This window comes from Lottia gigantea (genome assembly GCF_000327385.1).
Source record: "Lottia gigantea unplaced genomic scaffold LOTGIsca_19, whole genome shotgun sequence".
Classification (NCBI taxonomy): Eukaryota; Metazoa; Mollusca; class Gastropoda; family Lottiidae; genus Lottia; species Lottia gigantea.
Genome location: NW_008708358.1, coordinates 2,106,383 through 2,122,539, shown reverse-complemented (window position 1 = coordinate 2,122,539; position 16,157 = coordinate 2,106,383). Strand labels below are relative to the sequence as shown.

Sequence of the window (16,157 nt, the reverse complement as noted above, 5' to 3'; positions counted from 1 at the left end):
ACAAACCTTTATAAAACATACACCCTGACTAGTAGTTCCTGTTGACTTTATAACTTTTAGTTTTAGCACTTTTTGTAGGATGTTATATTTCTGAACTGTTTTAGTTTAGTTTTCAAGAAAATAATTCATAATTCCTATTTAACCAAATTCAGATACAATACACATTTTTTGAGACGATTTCACAAATCCCAGAATTGGTTAATTCACAGATTGACATGTCTTTTGCCCTAATATTGATGTAGTGATGCGATATCAGCGAGAACTTCAGGGTCTCGATGCAACGCATCAATTTCTTCCGGCAGAACACGATGTGGGTCGGAACGAAGAGATCCCTGTGACTTGATACTTTTCACTGACTTTCCTGATTTGGAACTTTTGGCACTATTTTGCGTTGACTGACGCTGCAACAGATTCTGACTGATTGTTCGATGGAGGTTTTTATTGGCCGAGCCAGCAGCGTTGGTTAATAGCCAAGGATGTTGTTGACATTGAGCTGCGGTGATTCTCAGATGAGGTTCCAGTACAAGTAACTTGCCGATAAAATCTTTCGCCGAATCTGACACATCCTTCCAGTGCTGAAATTTACCAAAAAATAAATGATTACACATTCATGTTACACACTACACATACTTGTAACTTTGATGTAACTTTGGAAAATGACCTGTAACAGTGAGATGAGAAGAGTATTTTCAAAAGAAGCACTGGCCAAGGCCATAAACATGAAACAAAAACAAAGAAAGATGCTTCATGTAAAATATAGGTAAGAAAAAAAGAGTTTGGTTTTGTTTATTGTAGTCTAAATACCATTCAAGGGAGCAAGGGAGTTTATATTTTTATATTCCTTCTGGAAACAAAAACAAAGGAAGATGCTTCATGTAAAAAACAGGTAAGAAAAAAAAGTGTTGTGTAATCGTGTTGTGGGAAATCTGATGCAAAAGACAGATAGCTGAAACTTAAAAATAGTTAAAACCTTGCTATTTTAGTAAGAAAGATATGTGAGAGTTTGGAAAGTTCCTTGAAAAGCCACCTTAAACTCAACTGAAGATAAAACTTTATAACTTAATTTATAATTAAATGTATTCAGTAAACTACAGGCTAATAAAAGAACAATGGTCCTACTGATAAACCTAAACCTGTTATTTCAAGTTTTATGGATCCTTTCTTATCACATCTGATAATTTCTGACAAGAACACTTTCAGGTTTTTACACAATACAATTTATTGATAATGGATAACAATTGTTGCTTTATCTAACTAAGCAATGTTTAACGCTTTCATATCCAGAAAATGGGTTTTGTTTATGTTGTCTAAATACCATTCAAGTGAGCACTCTTCCAAATAAGTGTATGTTTTTTTTTTCAAAAACAAAATGTTGAAAATTCAAAATCAGGAAGTGAAAATTACGAATAACAGAAAATCATTTTTGATGGCCTTAAACTAAAATACTTGTTAATTGATTGAAGATTTATTTTTTCACAATTTTTAGGGCTTTAGAAAGTAAGGAATGATTAACTAAAATCCCAAAGAAAAATGCACAAACTTTAATATACAGCTTGTTTTATGAAAAGTACTTGAAGTTTAAAACTGTACTTTGAAGATTTTAAAGAAGAAAAAGGTCTATTAGACTATATAATTCTATATATATGTCAGTATATTTTTAGATAGCCTATAAACTAGTACTCTAGGAAATGTTCAACTGCCTAACAACCTTTACTGAACTCTTCTCTATCTCTACTGCAAAGAATTGAAGATATACAGTTTCAAAATGGCCGCCTAACAGGTCAAAGTCTATTCACTTCCACACAATGCACATTGATATCATTTCAACACTTAGCACTGCAGAGAATAACACTCACACACCTCAAGGGTGGAGTAAATCTGTTTTAAATTAGTCCACATTTTAAAGATTACCCTGATGAAAGTGGCAAATCAAGATTTTTAGTGAATAGTCTTCAGAAATTCATAAAATCAAAAAGAAGCCAAATCTGTAATTATTATTCTTTATAAAACTAACCAAACTAAACTTTGATAAAATTAGAAAAAAAAAGCAGTTTTGAATCCTACTTTGTTGCTCCAGTTTGGGTTAATGCAGACTGGCAATGCCATGCAATCCAGATGTCATTAACCTGATCTCGTTTTTTCATTTATAATATTTCTTGAGGAAGCTGACTGAAATTTCTTATAAAATATACACTATGAAAAACATTGTAATATGTTATAAATAAATAAATAAAACAAAAGTAACATTTATGGCTCCAGCAAGTGTTTAAAAACACAAAATCATGATGAATAGGTAACTCCATGGGGTATATGATAAAGTTGATGATTTATTTATTTATTTTGTGTCACCAATGATTAATGATGCAGACATCTTTGTATCCAGGATTGGTACAGGATACCTATTATTGGTACATTTCACCATAAAAGTCTCTGACACCACTCCTATTTATTATACAAAATATCTTTATAGTACTTCCTGGTTTTTGACTGACTTCTGTTATGAGTTTATCAATATTTCAAATAATACATTTAAAAGGCCTATATCCATTGCTTTAACCAACCAATAAATAGATGTGATCATTGTTCACTTGAGGAAGTGACTTTTAATCCAAATATTCTTGATCATTCAGATCTAAATTCTTCATTTGTTTGTGCATGTGTTCAAATTTACAAAACAAACTGTAAAAATGTATCAAGTTGATAGGTCAATAAGATAATCTACTAACAACATGAATATTTATTTCAGTCCTTAGTAAGAGGTGGAAGTTGGAGACAGTTCTAGATGGTGACCTTTATCTAAAAATTTGCAGGTGGACAGTAATTAGACAGATCTTACAAATTTTCAACTACCAGCACAGAATCATCCAATTCCACCAATAGAATTACCAACTACAACTACCAACAACTACCTAAGTTACGATATCAGCATTCGATGGAAACCTGTTAACCTGTCATCTACAAACCAACCAGTAAACGGAAACTTCAAATAAAGATATTAGAAATCCTATACAGTAGTAAGAATGGGGGTTTACATAAATAACAACAGCACTAGCTACAATATCATGAATGCCTCCTTACTCCTTATGAAATACAGTAGTTAGAATGGGGGGTTACACAAATAACAACAGCACAAGTTACAATATCATGAATGCCTCCTAACTCCTTATGAAATACAGTAGTTAGAATGGGGGTTTACACAAACAACAACAGCACAAGTAACAATACCAGTAAGGCCTAACTCCTTATGAAACTGTATACAGTAGTAAGAATGGGGGTTTACACAAACAACAACAGCACGAGTTACAATATCATGAAGGCCTCCTTACTCCTTATGAAACTGTATACAGTAGTTAGAATGGGGGGTTTACACAAATAACAACAGCACAAGTTACAATATCATGAATGCCTCCTAACTCCTTATGAAAAACAGTAGTTAGAATGGGGGTTTACACAAACAACAACAGCACAAGTAACAATACCAGTAAGGCCTAACTCCTTATGAAACTGTATACAGTAGTAAGAATGGAGGTTTACACAAACAACAACAGCACAAGTAACAATACCAGTAAGGCCTAACTCCTTATGAAACTGTATACAGTAGTAAGAATGGGGGTTTACACAAACAACAACAGCACGAGTTACAATATCATGAAGGCCTCCTTACTCCTTATGAAACTGTATACAGTAGTTAGAATGGGGGGTTTACACAAATAACAACAGCACAAGTTACAATATCATGAATGCCTCCTAACTCCTTATGAAATACAGTAGTTAGAATGGGGGTTTACACAAACAACAACAGCACAAGTAACAATACCAGTAAGGCCTAACTCCTTATGAAACTGTATACAGTAGTAAGAATGGGGGTTTACACAAACAACAACAGCACGAGTTACAATATCATGAATGCCTCCTTACTTCTTATGAAATACAGTAGTAAGAATGGGGGTTTACACAAACAACAACAGCACAAGTAACAATACCAGTAAGGCCTAACTCCTTATGAAACTGTATACAGTAGTAAGAATGGGGGTTTACACAAACAACAACAGCACGAGTTACAATATCACGAATGCCTCCTTACTTCTTATGAAATACAGTAGTAAGAATGGGGGTTTACACAAACAACAACAGCACAAGTAACAATACCAGTAAGGCCTAACTCCTTATGAAACTGTATACAGTAGTAAGAATGGGGGTTTACACAAACAACAACAGCACGAGTTACAATATCATGAAGGCCTCCTTACTCCTTATGAAACTGTATACAGTAGTTAGAATGGGGGGTTTACACAAATAACAACAGCACAAGTTACAATATCATGAATGCCTCCTAACTCCTTATGAAAAACAGTAGTTAGAATGGGGGTTTACACAAACAACAACAGCACAAGTAACAATACCAGTAAGGCCTAACTCCTTATGAAACTGTATACAGTAGTAAGAATGGAGGTTTACACAAACAACAACAGCACAAGTAACAATACCAGTAAGGCCTAACTCCTTATGAAACTGTATACAGTAGTAAGAATGGGGGTTTACACAAACAACAACAGCACGAGTTACAATATCATGAAGGCCTCCTTACTCCTTATGAACTGTATACAGTAGTTAGAATGGGGGGTTTACACAAATAACAACAGCACAAGTTACAATATCATGAATGCCTCCTAACTCCTTATGAAATACAGTAGTTAGAATGGGGGTTTACACAAACAACAACAGCACAAGTAACAATACCAGTAAGGCCTAACTCCTTATGAAACTGTATACAGTAGTAAGAATGGGGGTTTACACAAACAACAACAGCACGAGTTACAATATCATGAATGCCTCCTTTCTCCTTATGAAACTGTATACAGTAGTAAGAATGGGGGTTTACACAAACAACAGCAGCACGAGTTACAATATCATGAATGCCTCCTTTCTCCTTATGAAATTGTACTACAGTAGTTAGAATGGGGGGTTTACATAAATAAAAACAGCACAAGTTACAATATCATGAATGCCTCCTCACTCCTTATGAAACTGTATACAGTAGTAAGAATGGGGGTTTACACAAATAACAACAGCACAAGTTACAATATCATGAAGGCCTCCTTACTCCTTATGAAACTGTATACAGTAGTTAGAATGGGGGTTTACACAAACAACAACAGCACGAGTTACAATATCATGAATGCCTCCTTTCTCCTTATGAAATTGTACTACAGTAGTTAGAATGGGGGGGTTTACACAAATAAAAACAGCACAAGTTACAATACCATTAAGGCTTAACTCCTTATGAACTGTATACAGTAGTAAGAATGGGGGTTTACACAAATAACAACAGCACAAGTTACAATATCATGAATGCCTCCTCAACTTATGAAATTGTATACAGTAGGAAGAATGTGGGTTTACACAAATCACAACAGCACAAGTTACAATATAAGAATGCCTCCTCAACTTATGAATTTGTATATGCAGTAGTAAGAATGGGGGTTTACATTACAATACCATGAAGGCCTCCTCGTCTTATGATAAGCCTCAATTATGGGAATACCAAGATTCACATCTCCGTACTCAGCCAGATTGAATTTTTCCACATTATGAGATATGTATTTTTGGATGTTGATTGTCAAAGGGATCTTATCAGACAGCAAGATGATCATATTGATTGATTGAAAGTGATTTTGACAAGTCCTTGGATAGTGCACATTCCTAGAACTGCAATGGATAACAAGAGGCAGTGAGTGGAAGTGTCGATAGCTTATCCAATGATTCAAATCTTAAAAGGGATTTTGATAAGTCTTTGGAGAGTCCACATAACTGACAATACTAACCATTCAGAAGCCAGTCAGTGGAAGACAATTATAGATAATCGAATGATTCTGAATAGTGATACAGAGAAATCATAATGCGGAGAGTCCACATGGCTGAAACAAAACTGATATTTTTCAACCAAGAGCCAGTCAGTGGAATATGTCTATAGATTATCCAGTCAGTGGAAGTTGTCTATAGGTTATCCAATGATTCACATCTAGTAATGAATCATACCTACCTGTTATTCACACTACATGTACTCTGATTTTATCTAACTGATAAATTATTGAAGAGAATCAAGTCCTTTCATTTGATTAACTCCTAATAATAGGGCCATTGATTTCGCTATGTTTACTAGTCACATCTTACTGTTGAATTTCTATTTTGAAATTCTTAATGATTAATAATCTATATAGTAGATTTGGTTCTATTTGCCAGTCATATATGATTAGAGAAAATATGTTTCATTCAGCTGGAAGCCAGTCATGTATGCTCGGGAATTTGTATTTTCCAGTCATGTTTGATTGCAGATCTAGGCAATGTTACATTGCAGGACAGGATATGCCTACTCCTGCTATAACACCTGATGTTATTTAACTGCAAGCTATATATCTGAAGAAGGTTCACAGCTGAAACCCTTCTATTGTCAGCTTGAAACCTTGATTTTCTGAACATTCTCAGTCTTAAAGGGTTACCTTTGTGAATGAAATTGCCCTTCTCTTGGTGATTAAACTCTGAAAACCAATTTTGATAAGGGGAAATAACTTACTATGGACCTAAAAATTCAACAAAGGAAAACAACCACTGTAAGCCAAATAATACAGAATGATAATCCAATAATTACCTCTCCCACATAACTAAAGTTGGCTTTAAGGATGAGTTTATATAGTCGACTTCGATTGTGTCCATCGAATGGCATTGTACCACTGAGTAATATATACGTTATGACTCCCACAGCCCATAAATCAACTTGACAACCATACGGTTTCCGTGCCACAATTTCTGGAGCGATATATTCCGGAGTTCCACAAGTAGTCATCATGAAGTTCTCGACACCATTTTTCATGATCGAACTTAATCCGAAATCTGTGATCATGATCTTTGAATCATGTCCTGGGTGATAGTAGAGTAAATTTTCAGGTTTTAAATCGCGGTGCGTTATACCCAGTGCGTGTAAATACTGAACACCATCCACCACCATGTTTAAAACACGAGTTGCGTCCCTTTCCGTGAAACTGCCCTTTGCTATAATCCTATCGAACAATTCACCACCTGTAGCCAGTTCCATCACCATGTACACTTTCCCAGGCGTTTCAAACACTTCCACTAACTGAATAATGTATTTGTGTCTCACACGTCTCAAAACATTTAATTCCGATTCGAAAACCTCCTTGCCTTGTACCCTGTCTATCATCTTTATTGCATAGGGTTGTCTTGTCACCCTGTTTTCCACTCGGACAACCCTGCTAAAACTTCCCCTTCCAATAAGCGCCTTGATGTCATATTTAGCTGTGACCCTGGGGTCGAATTTGTCCCTGTATCGGGCCACAGTTTTGTTTGTCCTCTGCCCCTGTGGGGTTGAAATAATAGTCTGAGGGTCTCGGATGGACCTTTCATGAAGTTGAGTCTGCCTAAGCTTTGGAGTACGGTTAGCTTTATTCTTAGCATCTTGATGTCCGTAAACTGTTTCTACTAAGTGAGCATTTGGTGGCGGCGCCTCTGGAACCAATTTACTATTTACACATCCCATTTCTTGTAGAAACAAAGATTCGAATAAAACTTCATCCCCACAGCACATGAAAAGGGGGATCCAAATACATACAATGGACAGAGGATATATCCGATCGAAAATTTTTACCGTTTGGTTCCAAGATTTAACATCAATTCCACCATATTTCACTCGTCGCAGACTTCAAAGAATCATGCCAACGGGCACCTGTTAACTTCCGCGACTGTAAATAGTGCCAGGTTCACTAATCAATAAAAGTTGTGTTATGGAATCAAAACACGTTCTGGCATGAAATGCGAAAGAGAAACAAATAACTCCAGATCGGTAATCGATATTATTGATTGATTCTTGGTATATCGAACTTAAAATAGTTTTACTGAATCGCGGAAGCACCTCCAGGAACAAACAACGACTTATTGTAATACGGTCAGAACTATCACGTGATTTCACCTTGACGTCACAAGTTGTTATAACAACAAAATCAGAGACGAATCTTTCTTAATTTAAACTATCTTATACTTTAATTCTTTGTTTAATTATATCCATGCAATTATATTGTCTGAATTCAAATATCGGCCTAGTTTCCCAGCTTTATCTAGGTTTAGAAAGACTCCCCGTCAAAATACCTGAAACCAAAATGATTAGGTCTAAAAATTTTAAATTGGCACCAATTTCAGACCATTCATGTCTTGAAATTGATGGCAGGTTTCCAATAAATTTCTTTATATGTTGGCACCCGTACTTATACAGACGGAAATGCATTCGTAAAAGAAACGGGCTCGGCATAAAAGGCGAAAAGAGCCTTTGTTCCCCAGAATGTCTTTGAAACGTTATAATTGTAGATCATAGAAAACAACAAGTGCTTCTAAATTGGCCGAAAATAAATCTCCCAGTCCATAAATAACTACTAATGAAAGAGGGTTATTCTAAATATTAATTTGTGGTTTGAAGATAACATTGTAATAAACAGACTGAAATAGCTTGTAGACTATAGTAAGGGGTGTAACGTTTTAAGGATCGACAAAAAAGTTTTGGAAATAAAAGAGTGGAAATGAAGCCCACCAGTAGCCGACTACCAAATTGTCAAGCAAGAAAAATTTGGGTCCTCCAAAAGACATAAGAAGACAAAAAACATCCGTGGTTTTTCATAAATGTAGAGAGCTATCACTTGAGAAAAATGAAAGGGGCGGGGTGGGATTGAAGAGGAAGAGATCCACTTGAAGGCAAGTCCGATGCAATTTTGAGAATGTAATGGACGATTTATTGGTTTATTGGCCTGTCCTATCCAAATTCTGATTAGATCATCATAATCAACAGAACCCCTAAGCCACAATATTTATTGACTTCGGCAATAAGATCGAATCAACAATTTGAGAAGCTTTCAAGGTCAAACTTCCTGTCGGATTGATATAAAGGCTATCTTTTACAAATTGTTGTTTATGAACTAAGTTGTTTTGCAGAAATCTCCTTAATCGAACAGTTCAGGAGTGGCCATAATGTAAATGATTTGATAAATCAATTTATATCAATGCTTTGAGCGGGAAATTTCAAGGTCAAATCTTAACCAGATGATTTTGGCGGGAAACGTCAATGCCAAACGTGTGATATATAGAGACTATCTTGTCCAAATGATGCTTCTGGTGTACACTTTCCATGTCTCATCTCATCTCATCTAAACGACATTTCTGGAGGAAACTCCTAATTCAACAGTAAAAGAGTCGCAATTTGAATACGATAAAATCTTTTCTTAATACTTTTAGCGGGAAACCTCAAGGTCAAATCTGGACGGTATTTGTGGCGGGAAATGGAATTGTCAACAGGCTATCCTGGTAATTGTGGTAATTTTCAGGGTTAAATTTTATTGTAGAAAAGGTCAAGGTTAAACCGTTGGAGTAAATTTGTTGGAAACTGATAGAGATATATTACTTGTCCAAATGATAAAGTAGGAATAGTAGTAAATATCAAGAAAGCAATGGCTACCTGTGATAAAGAATATTGGTTGCATAAATCCTAAATGGCTACATTTGACTCTGATTTTACCAAAGTTTTACGGAAATTAGTGAATGGGTGTTGTCAATATTAGTTTAGAAATTCAACAATAAAGAACAAAACGTTCACCAAATAACCAATAAAAATAGCCATAAATATGACCACAGCAAATTCAAACATAAAACAAATTATTAACAATTTTATTAAACCTATTAACAAATTTATTTTCCTCCTTTTTTCTTCTGTTTGAAATTTTTATTGCCACCTTTCTGAGGATTCTTACTCTTTTTCCCCACCAATCCCATATCTTTACGTTCAGCATATGATGGTCTGAAATGAAACAAAGGGCAATAAATGAGAGTACTAAATCCTGTAAAGCCTTAAGATGCAAATAAACGACGAACCGTGTTTGGTGCAGTGATATACCAATACAAATACTGATACAGAAGAAAATAGAAGAATCTGGAGAAGGGCCTTATCTTAAAAGATAAATATTGATAGATTGACACATATATTCCCACATTTAAATGGTCAAGTATTAAAATCACCAACCCTTTTCTGAATTTTTTCAGATCTGATTTATCAGTGCTTGTTAATTCTTTATCAAAAGATTTCTTCTGAGTTGATTTCACCAATTTAATCTGTTTATTCTTAGATATTCTCTTTAATTTATCTATAATACAAAAACTTCATATTAATCTATCCAGTCTGATTTGTAAGGTATAGACACAGAACTATTAATTGGGGCTCGGTTCAAAGTTGGGTCAGCCTCAGCCTCAGACACCGCTCCTGTCTTATTGATTATAAAAGCCCATAACAAATTTCAGAGTGAGGGGGATGGGGGGACAGTCCAAAGTTGGACCACTGCCTCTGTCTTATTGATTATAAATTTATAGTAGGGGGAAGGGTCTCGGTCATTGCTTTTGTCTTATCGATTATAAAAACCAACATTACAAGTTATAATACCTGATTTATTAGTGATATCAGCAGTAGCTCTCATTCTGGATTGTTTAAACTGTTTCTTACTAGCACCATATAATTTAGCTGTTGTAATTTCCTTTTCTACTCTATCTTCTGCCTGAAAAAGTCAAAAAAAGGCCTTAGCATGGCTATAGTAGACAAGAGTTGATAGGCAACACTGGATTGGCTTTTGTAAGCACTGGCTGTATCATAAGAAGTTTGAAATAAGCCACTTATGTATGATTAAATATCTAAAATATAAAGCATCAACTTGAAGTATTTTCTGTGGACTGTCAAATACTCAACTGGAGGCAAAACACAATTAACACTACTCTAAAATGTCAGTGTAAGGTTTTATAGAGATACTGTCTTACAGAAGCACTGGCCTAGGTCACAAGTAGTGTAAAATCTTAGTCAACAATGAAAAAAAAACTTAAACTTACTGAGAATTTTGTGCCATTTGTTCTCTTTCCCTTTGATTTGGCCACTGGTCTGTCTCCTCTTTTTAATCTTTCTAAAACAGAATTGAATAACAATTCTATTCATACTTGGCAATAAAAAAACAAACAACACACAACCTCCAACAAGACCACATTAGCTGCTCTCAAAACATTGGTTATCATGATCTTTTGTCAATGAGAGAATTTTAAGCCCAGTACACTATTGGCGATATTAATTAAAGTGCCATTACACCATAGTGATTACCAGTTGCATGTGGTTGCGAATAATAAAAGTGGCTAAGCACAACTCACAACTCTGCTTGAGAGCTGCCAGAGAAATGTATGCCAGCTTGGCATAGGCAACTGGTGGCCGTTATGGTGTGAGAGCATCTGTACATTTCAAATGACAACTTACTTTTTTCTTCGCGTCTTTGTTGATGAGTTTGAAACCAAGTTCTAGACATGTCCAGAGGTTCGTCATGTTTTTCTAATTTTTCTTGTGCTTTTACCATTTTCTTCTCAGTAGCTTTCAACTCTTTCTCTTCTTGTTGTTCTAACATAATTTGAGAGATGTCATCCTCCATGCTGGCTATTTCTTCTCTGTACTTTGTGATCACCTCTAAAAATTTACAAGAATTTCAATCAATACATATTCATAATACATACATAATCAGGATATAAAATACTATTACATCATTTATTTCTATCATAATAACATCACTGATAGTGCTATAGTGTTATAAGTTTTGCTCGGATGTAAATTCATTCAACAGTTGACCCACGTATGGAGTCCACATGGAAACTATAATACTGATTTTACAGCAACTAAAATTAAACAACAGTAGCCAGATTACAATTCTTACTAACCTTGAGGTACAGCTCGGACTTTTAGTGGTGTAACTGCTTTCTTTACAACCTCTTTTAACATTTTACGTTCTTTTTCACCAACTAGTGTCACGGATCTGAAATATTTGTTTTCATTGGAGGACATTCAAAAAGTAAAACGGGTTTTTATTGTTATAAATGCCTGTTATGTCTAATTTGAACTCTATATATCTGACACTGACACTGTCTATTTCTTGTGTTTTAGTGGATGAATTTATCCTCTAACATACTCGATATAGAACATTCTAACCATCAACTCATAGTACATTAAACTTCACAAACATATGACAATTAAATCTATGAACAGGATTTATACAGATATCCCTGATATCCATTATTTTTTATTGACCACATTGAAACAGTTGGAATACACAATACAATCTCAGAGAAAGCTTTCCATGCCAGGTAACATATACCAGCTTAATATTTGGCAGACATTATTTAAAATGAAAATATTTACCTTCCACTTTTACCAGCTCTGGCTGTACGACCTACTCTATGTATATAATGTTTTATTGTATTTGGCATGGTGAAATTAATAACCTAAAGATAAAATAAAACAGTGAGCAACTGACAGAACAAATGAAATTTTCAGAAGGCTTTAACACTGAAATCCTCTTAAATAAGTTTTCAAGAGTAAAGTCCTTGTAGCAGTGGCTTATCTATGGTCATTGTCCCCCCCTAAATGTAGGCTGGCCGGGTTTTAGCCACCCAAATTTCAAATCAGATATCATTGAGTTCTCAGATGTATAATGCTGTGAGCCTCCCTGTATTCTTTGACAATTGTATGATAATTCTTCCACCCCTAGTCTGCCCCTGTAGAGGTTCAATAATGCAGAAATTAAAAAATCGATCTTAACTACTGACTGGAACTCAGAAGACTGGCACACAATGGACTCTTTTTCATTGCAAAATTTCCTGGTCCTGAACTTTATTAGTACTGTTATAAGCAGAGGATTTAGAATGTTAACCTCAGTTTCATTTTATTTCTACCATAAATTCAAGATAAAACTTACTGTTTTAACTTCTTTAATATCAAGACCTCTAGCAGCTAAATCTGTAGCTAACATAACATCTACCAGACCATCTTGGAATTTTTTCAATGCCTCTAATCTCTGAATAAAAAATCAATACAAATTCACTCTCAGACATTATGTTGTTTCATCAATGAGGGGGAAGAAAGCTATAAAAACGCTGATGCCAATGGGACCCAGGCTTAACCCTAGCTATTAAGGACATATGGCTAAATAAAATCTTGAATAAAAATTAGAACATCTCAGTCTCCCCATTATTTCATTTATGCCATTAAGCATCAGAAATTTTCTGGCCATAAGAAGAATTCAAAGCAATCGTACCTTAGGAACTATCTGATCACAACTCAGCTTGTCAATAATATCATGGGCAATGCAGTAATCTTAATCTCAAATTGACAGTCAAACAAAATGGTAAATAAAGTCCTACCTCTGCCTGTGATAGTCTACCATGTAATTCAGCCACATTAATACCAAATAAACCTAACAATATATGCATTCTATGTGCCTGAGCTCTGGTTTGTATAAATACTAGACATCTATCACAGAATGTACGACTGACTAGAGCTGAAAGTAGAAAACAGATAAGCATCATTTGATTGAGTGGATCTGTGAAAATCTGTAGCAAAAAATTGGGGTCTGCAAGGCCAATAGCCTACACAATTTGGTGCCTAGGGTTCAAATCCTGCTAAAGGTAAGTAATTTTCAATCAAACGTTTGTAGCTCCTGCAAATCCATTAATGTTAAAGTATTTGAAGCCGTCACTACTAATAATGATAAAGCACATTTTGCAATTAGCGACAGCCCTTTAAGACAGAAAATACATATTGGAAATCCATCCATATTGGAACTTACCAGCTATGATGGCCTCTCTATCTCCCTCTCTATTAGGTCTTATTCTAATAAATTCTTGTCTCAAACCTAGAGCTACATCTGTGGCTTCATTCATAAAAACTTTTACTGGGTTCTTCAATGATACAGTAGCTAATTCTTTTACCTAAATAATAATTGTATAATGTGGATACCTTGACAACTTCTTCTAAACAATCTTCACATACTCATATACTTATAATAAAATGTTATCTTAAGTTTGATTTTTTCTAATGTAAAATTGCACACAACAAAAAGGTTAAAATAGTCTTTCTGAGCCGAACCTAGCCTAGGTTAGACTAGCAAAGTACTTATTGCTTGGAACTTAATACTCAAATAGCTGTATGGTAGCTTTCATTCACAGATTATGTGATACACTTACCCCCTCTGTCATTGTGGCAGAAAATAACATGGTCTGTCTCTGATATGAACACATTTTAATAATTTCATTCATCTGTTCAGCAAAATATTCATCCAACATTCTGTAAATAATATCAATTTTCAAAATCAAAAACCAGTAATTGCTATACACTAAAAAGTCGTAAAAAAATCAATTGATGTCACATAATGTTAAAGTTTCATATATGATTGAGCTTGTAACTTGAATGGAACATTAAAATCATATTCAGTTTATATTTTGTGAAACTGAGTCTTAACTTTAGTCCTGCACTTGTATCAAATTCTTCTGAGCTAATAACTAATAAAATTTCAGATACAATTGATCTTACAGTTCAGACATGATTCTAAACAATCTAGTAACATACCTATCAGCCTCATCCAAGACCAATATCTCTATAGAATTGAGGTTAAAACCAGGTGAATTGTGGATATGATCTATCAATCGTCCTGGTGTAGCTATTACTATATCTGGTCCTAGCCTTAATGCTGCTTCTTGTGACTTTAAATCTAGTCCACCTGGAATATATAAACATAAACAATGAAATATCAAAATCATTAGCCATGTTGATATCTCAAGAATCCAGTTTGAATTTGGCACTTATGGAAATAAAAGTGTACAAAAAACATAGCCTTTTAAAGAACAAATATGTCAGATATCACTAGCTAATACAGAAAGTTTAATAGTCAAAAGCTCTAGTCAGATATGCTAGAAAACCTCTGTATTTCAAAACTGTTCTATACCTACCTACTGCTAAACAAAGTTCTATGGTACTAAATTGAGCTAGTTTACGGCCTACAGTATGGACTTGGACTGCCAATTCTCTAGTGGGTACCAGTATTAATACCCTAGATACAGATGAATTCTTCGGTTTATATAACAATCTCTCCATTATTGGTAACATGAAGGCTACAGTTTTACCTGAAATCATTCAAAAAATGTCCTCAGGAATCCATGAAGTCAAAGGGGCTTGATATTTGAGTATATTTGCGACTCCAAATTTTAGTATTTGGCTCTATCAGTCTTAATTCTTGAATCCCTTTCATCTGAATTGCACATTAAACAGTATCAAAGTGGCTTAAAAGGTTAGTAAAAATTGTCTTCATTTCAAATTCTAATAGATTTGAAAAACACAAATGAAAAGTCTTTTCAACCAATATCACACTATTTCATCCGTCACCAGGACCTCCCACACAGAAATTTTGATTCAGATTTGATTCAATCAAAGATGATAAAGTGAAAGTACAGACCTGAACCAGTGACAGCACAAGCACAGATATCTTTCCCTAACAAAGCTTTGGGTATTGTAGCAGCTTGAATGGGTGTTGGTTGCTGAAAATTCATTACACTCAATGCCTGCAAAGATAAATGACCAATCAGTACATTTACAACTAAATCTTAAAAATGGACTCTTCTGATCATACATACACTGTATCATTTTGATAGAAAGATGGCATATGTGGAAGAGTTCAATAGAACTTGGAGGTATGACAACTAGTTGACTGGCACACTATCTATTGCTTTGTAAACTAAATAAGGAAGAATTATTAGACCCACTATATAATATGTAGGTTTTAGTTCCTTGAAGACACAAGACTTACCTTCATTAAAGGTCTTGTAACATTCAAATCAGCAAAACTCATATTTTCATCATAACTATCTATACATTCAGAAAATACTATCAGCTAAAACAAAAAGTTCAGAGTTAGAAACTTTCAATTTGAGAAGGATTTTGAAAAAAAATCATTACATAGAAAAAAATTATAAGCTCTGATTTACCATATATCAAATGCTTGTTATCCATTCTGGGTGTTGATTGATCTAGTTGTCAAAAAGAAGGAAGTTAAATACATGTAATGGCACGCACACAATTCAAGTTGAACATTTTGTGAAAGATTTCCGTGGAAAACTATTTATTCGGCAGCACAAATCAAAAATCAATTTCAAAAAGGTTGACTTTACCTCTTCTTCCTCTTCTGCAACCTTCTTCTTTTTCCTTTTTCTTTTCTCTTTGGTTCGAACAACATCTAAAATTTCAAACTGACAGTCAG

The 16,157-nt window shown here is 34.6% G+C and overlaps 2 protein-coding genes across 2 annotated transcripts; both read right to left on the bottom strand.

The window, feature by feature from the left end:
* Positions 1-227: 227 nt before the first annotated feature.
* LOTGIDRAFT_114439 (hypothetical protein) lies at positions 228-7,555 on the bottom strand (the record flags this gene model as incomplete). The annotated part of the gene is made up of 2 exons (XM_009052803.1): positions 228-575; positions 6,650-7,555. The coding sequence occupies 2 exons, from the start codon at positions 7,553-7,555 to the stop codon at positions 228-230; spliced, it is 1,254 nt and encodes a 417-aa protein (XP_009051051.1).
* A 3,676-nt stretch (positions 7,556-11,231) lies between these two features.
* LOTGIDRAFT_114529 (hypothetical protein) lies at positions 11,232-15,782 on the bottom strand (the record flags this gene model as incomplete). Its single annotated transcript, XM_009052802.1, has 11 exons — positions 11,232-11,542; positions 11,791-11,885; positions 12,269-12,351; positions 12,825-12,923; positions 13,270-13,406; positions 13,695-13,836; positions 14,092-14,191; positions 14,474-14,624; positions 14,854-15,027; positions 15,357-15,462; positions 15,708-15,782. Coding segments are annotated over 11 exons (1,473 nt in total), but the record flags the coding sequence as incomplete, so codon positions are not given.
* Between the last annotated feature and the right edge of the window lie 375 nt (positions 15,783-16,157).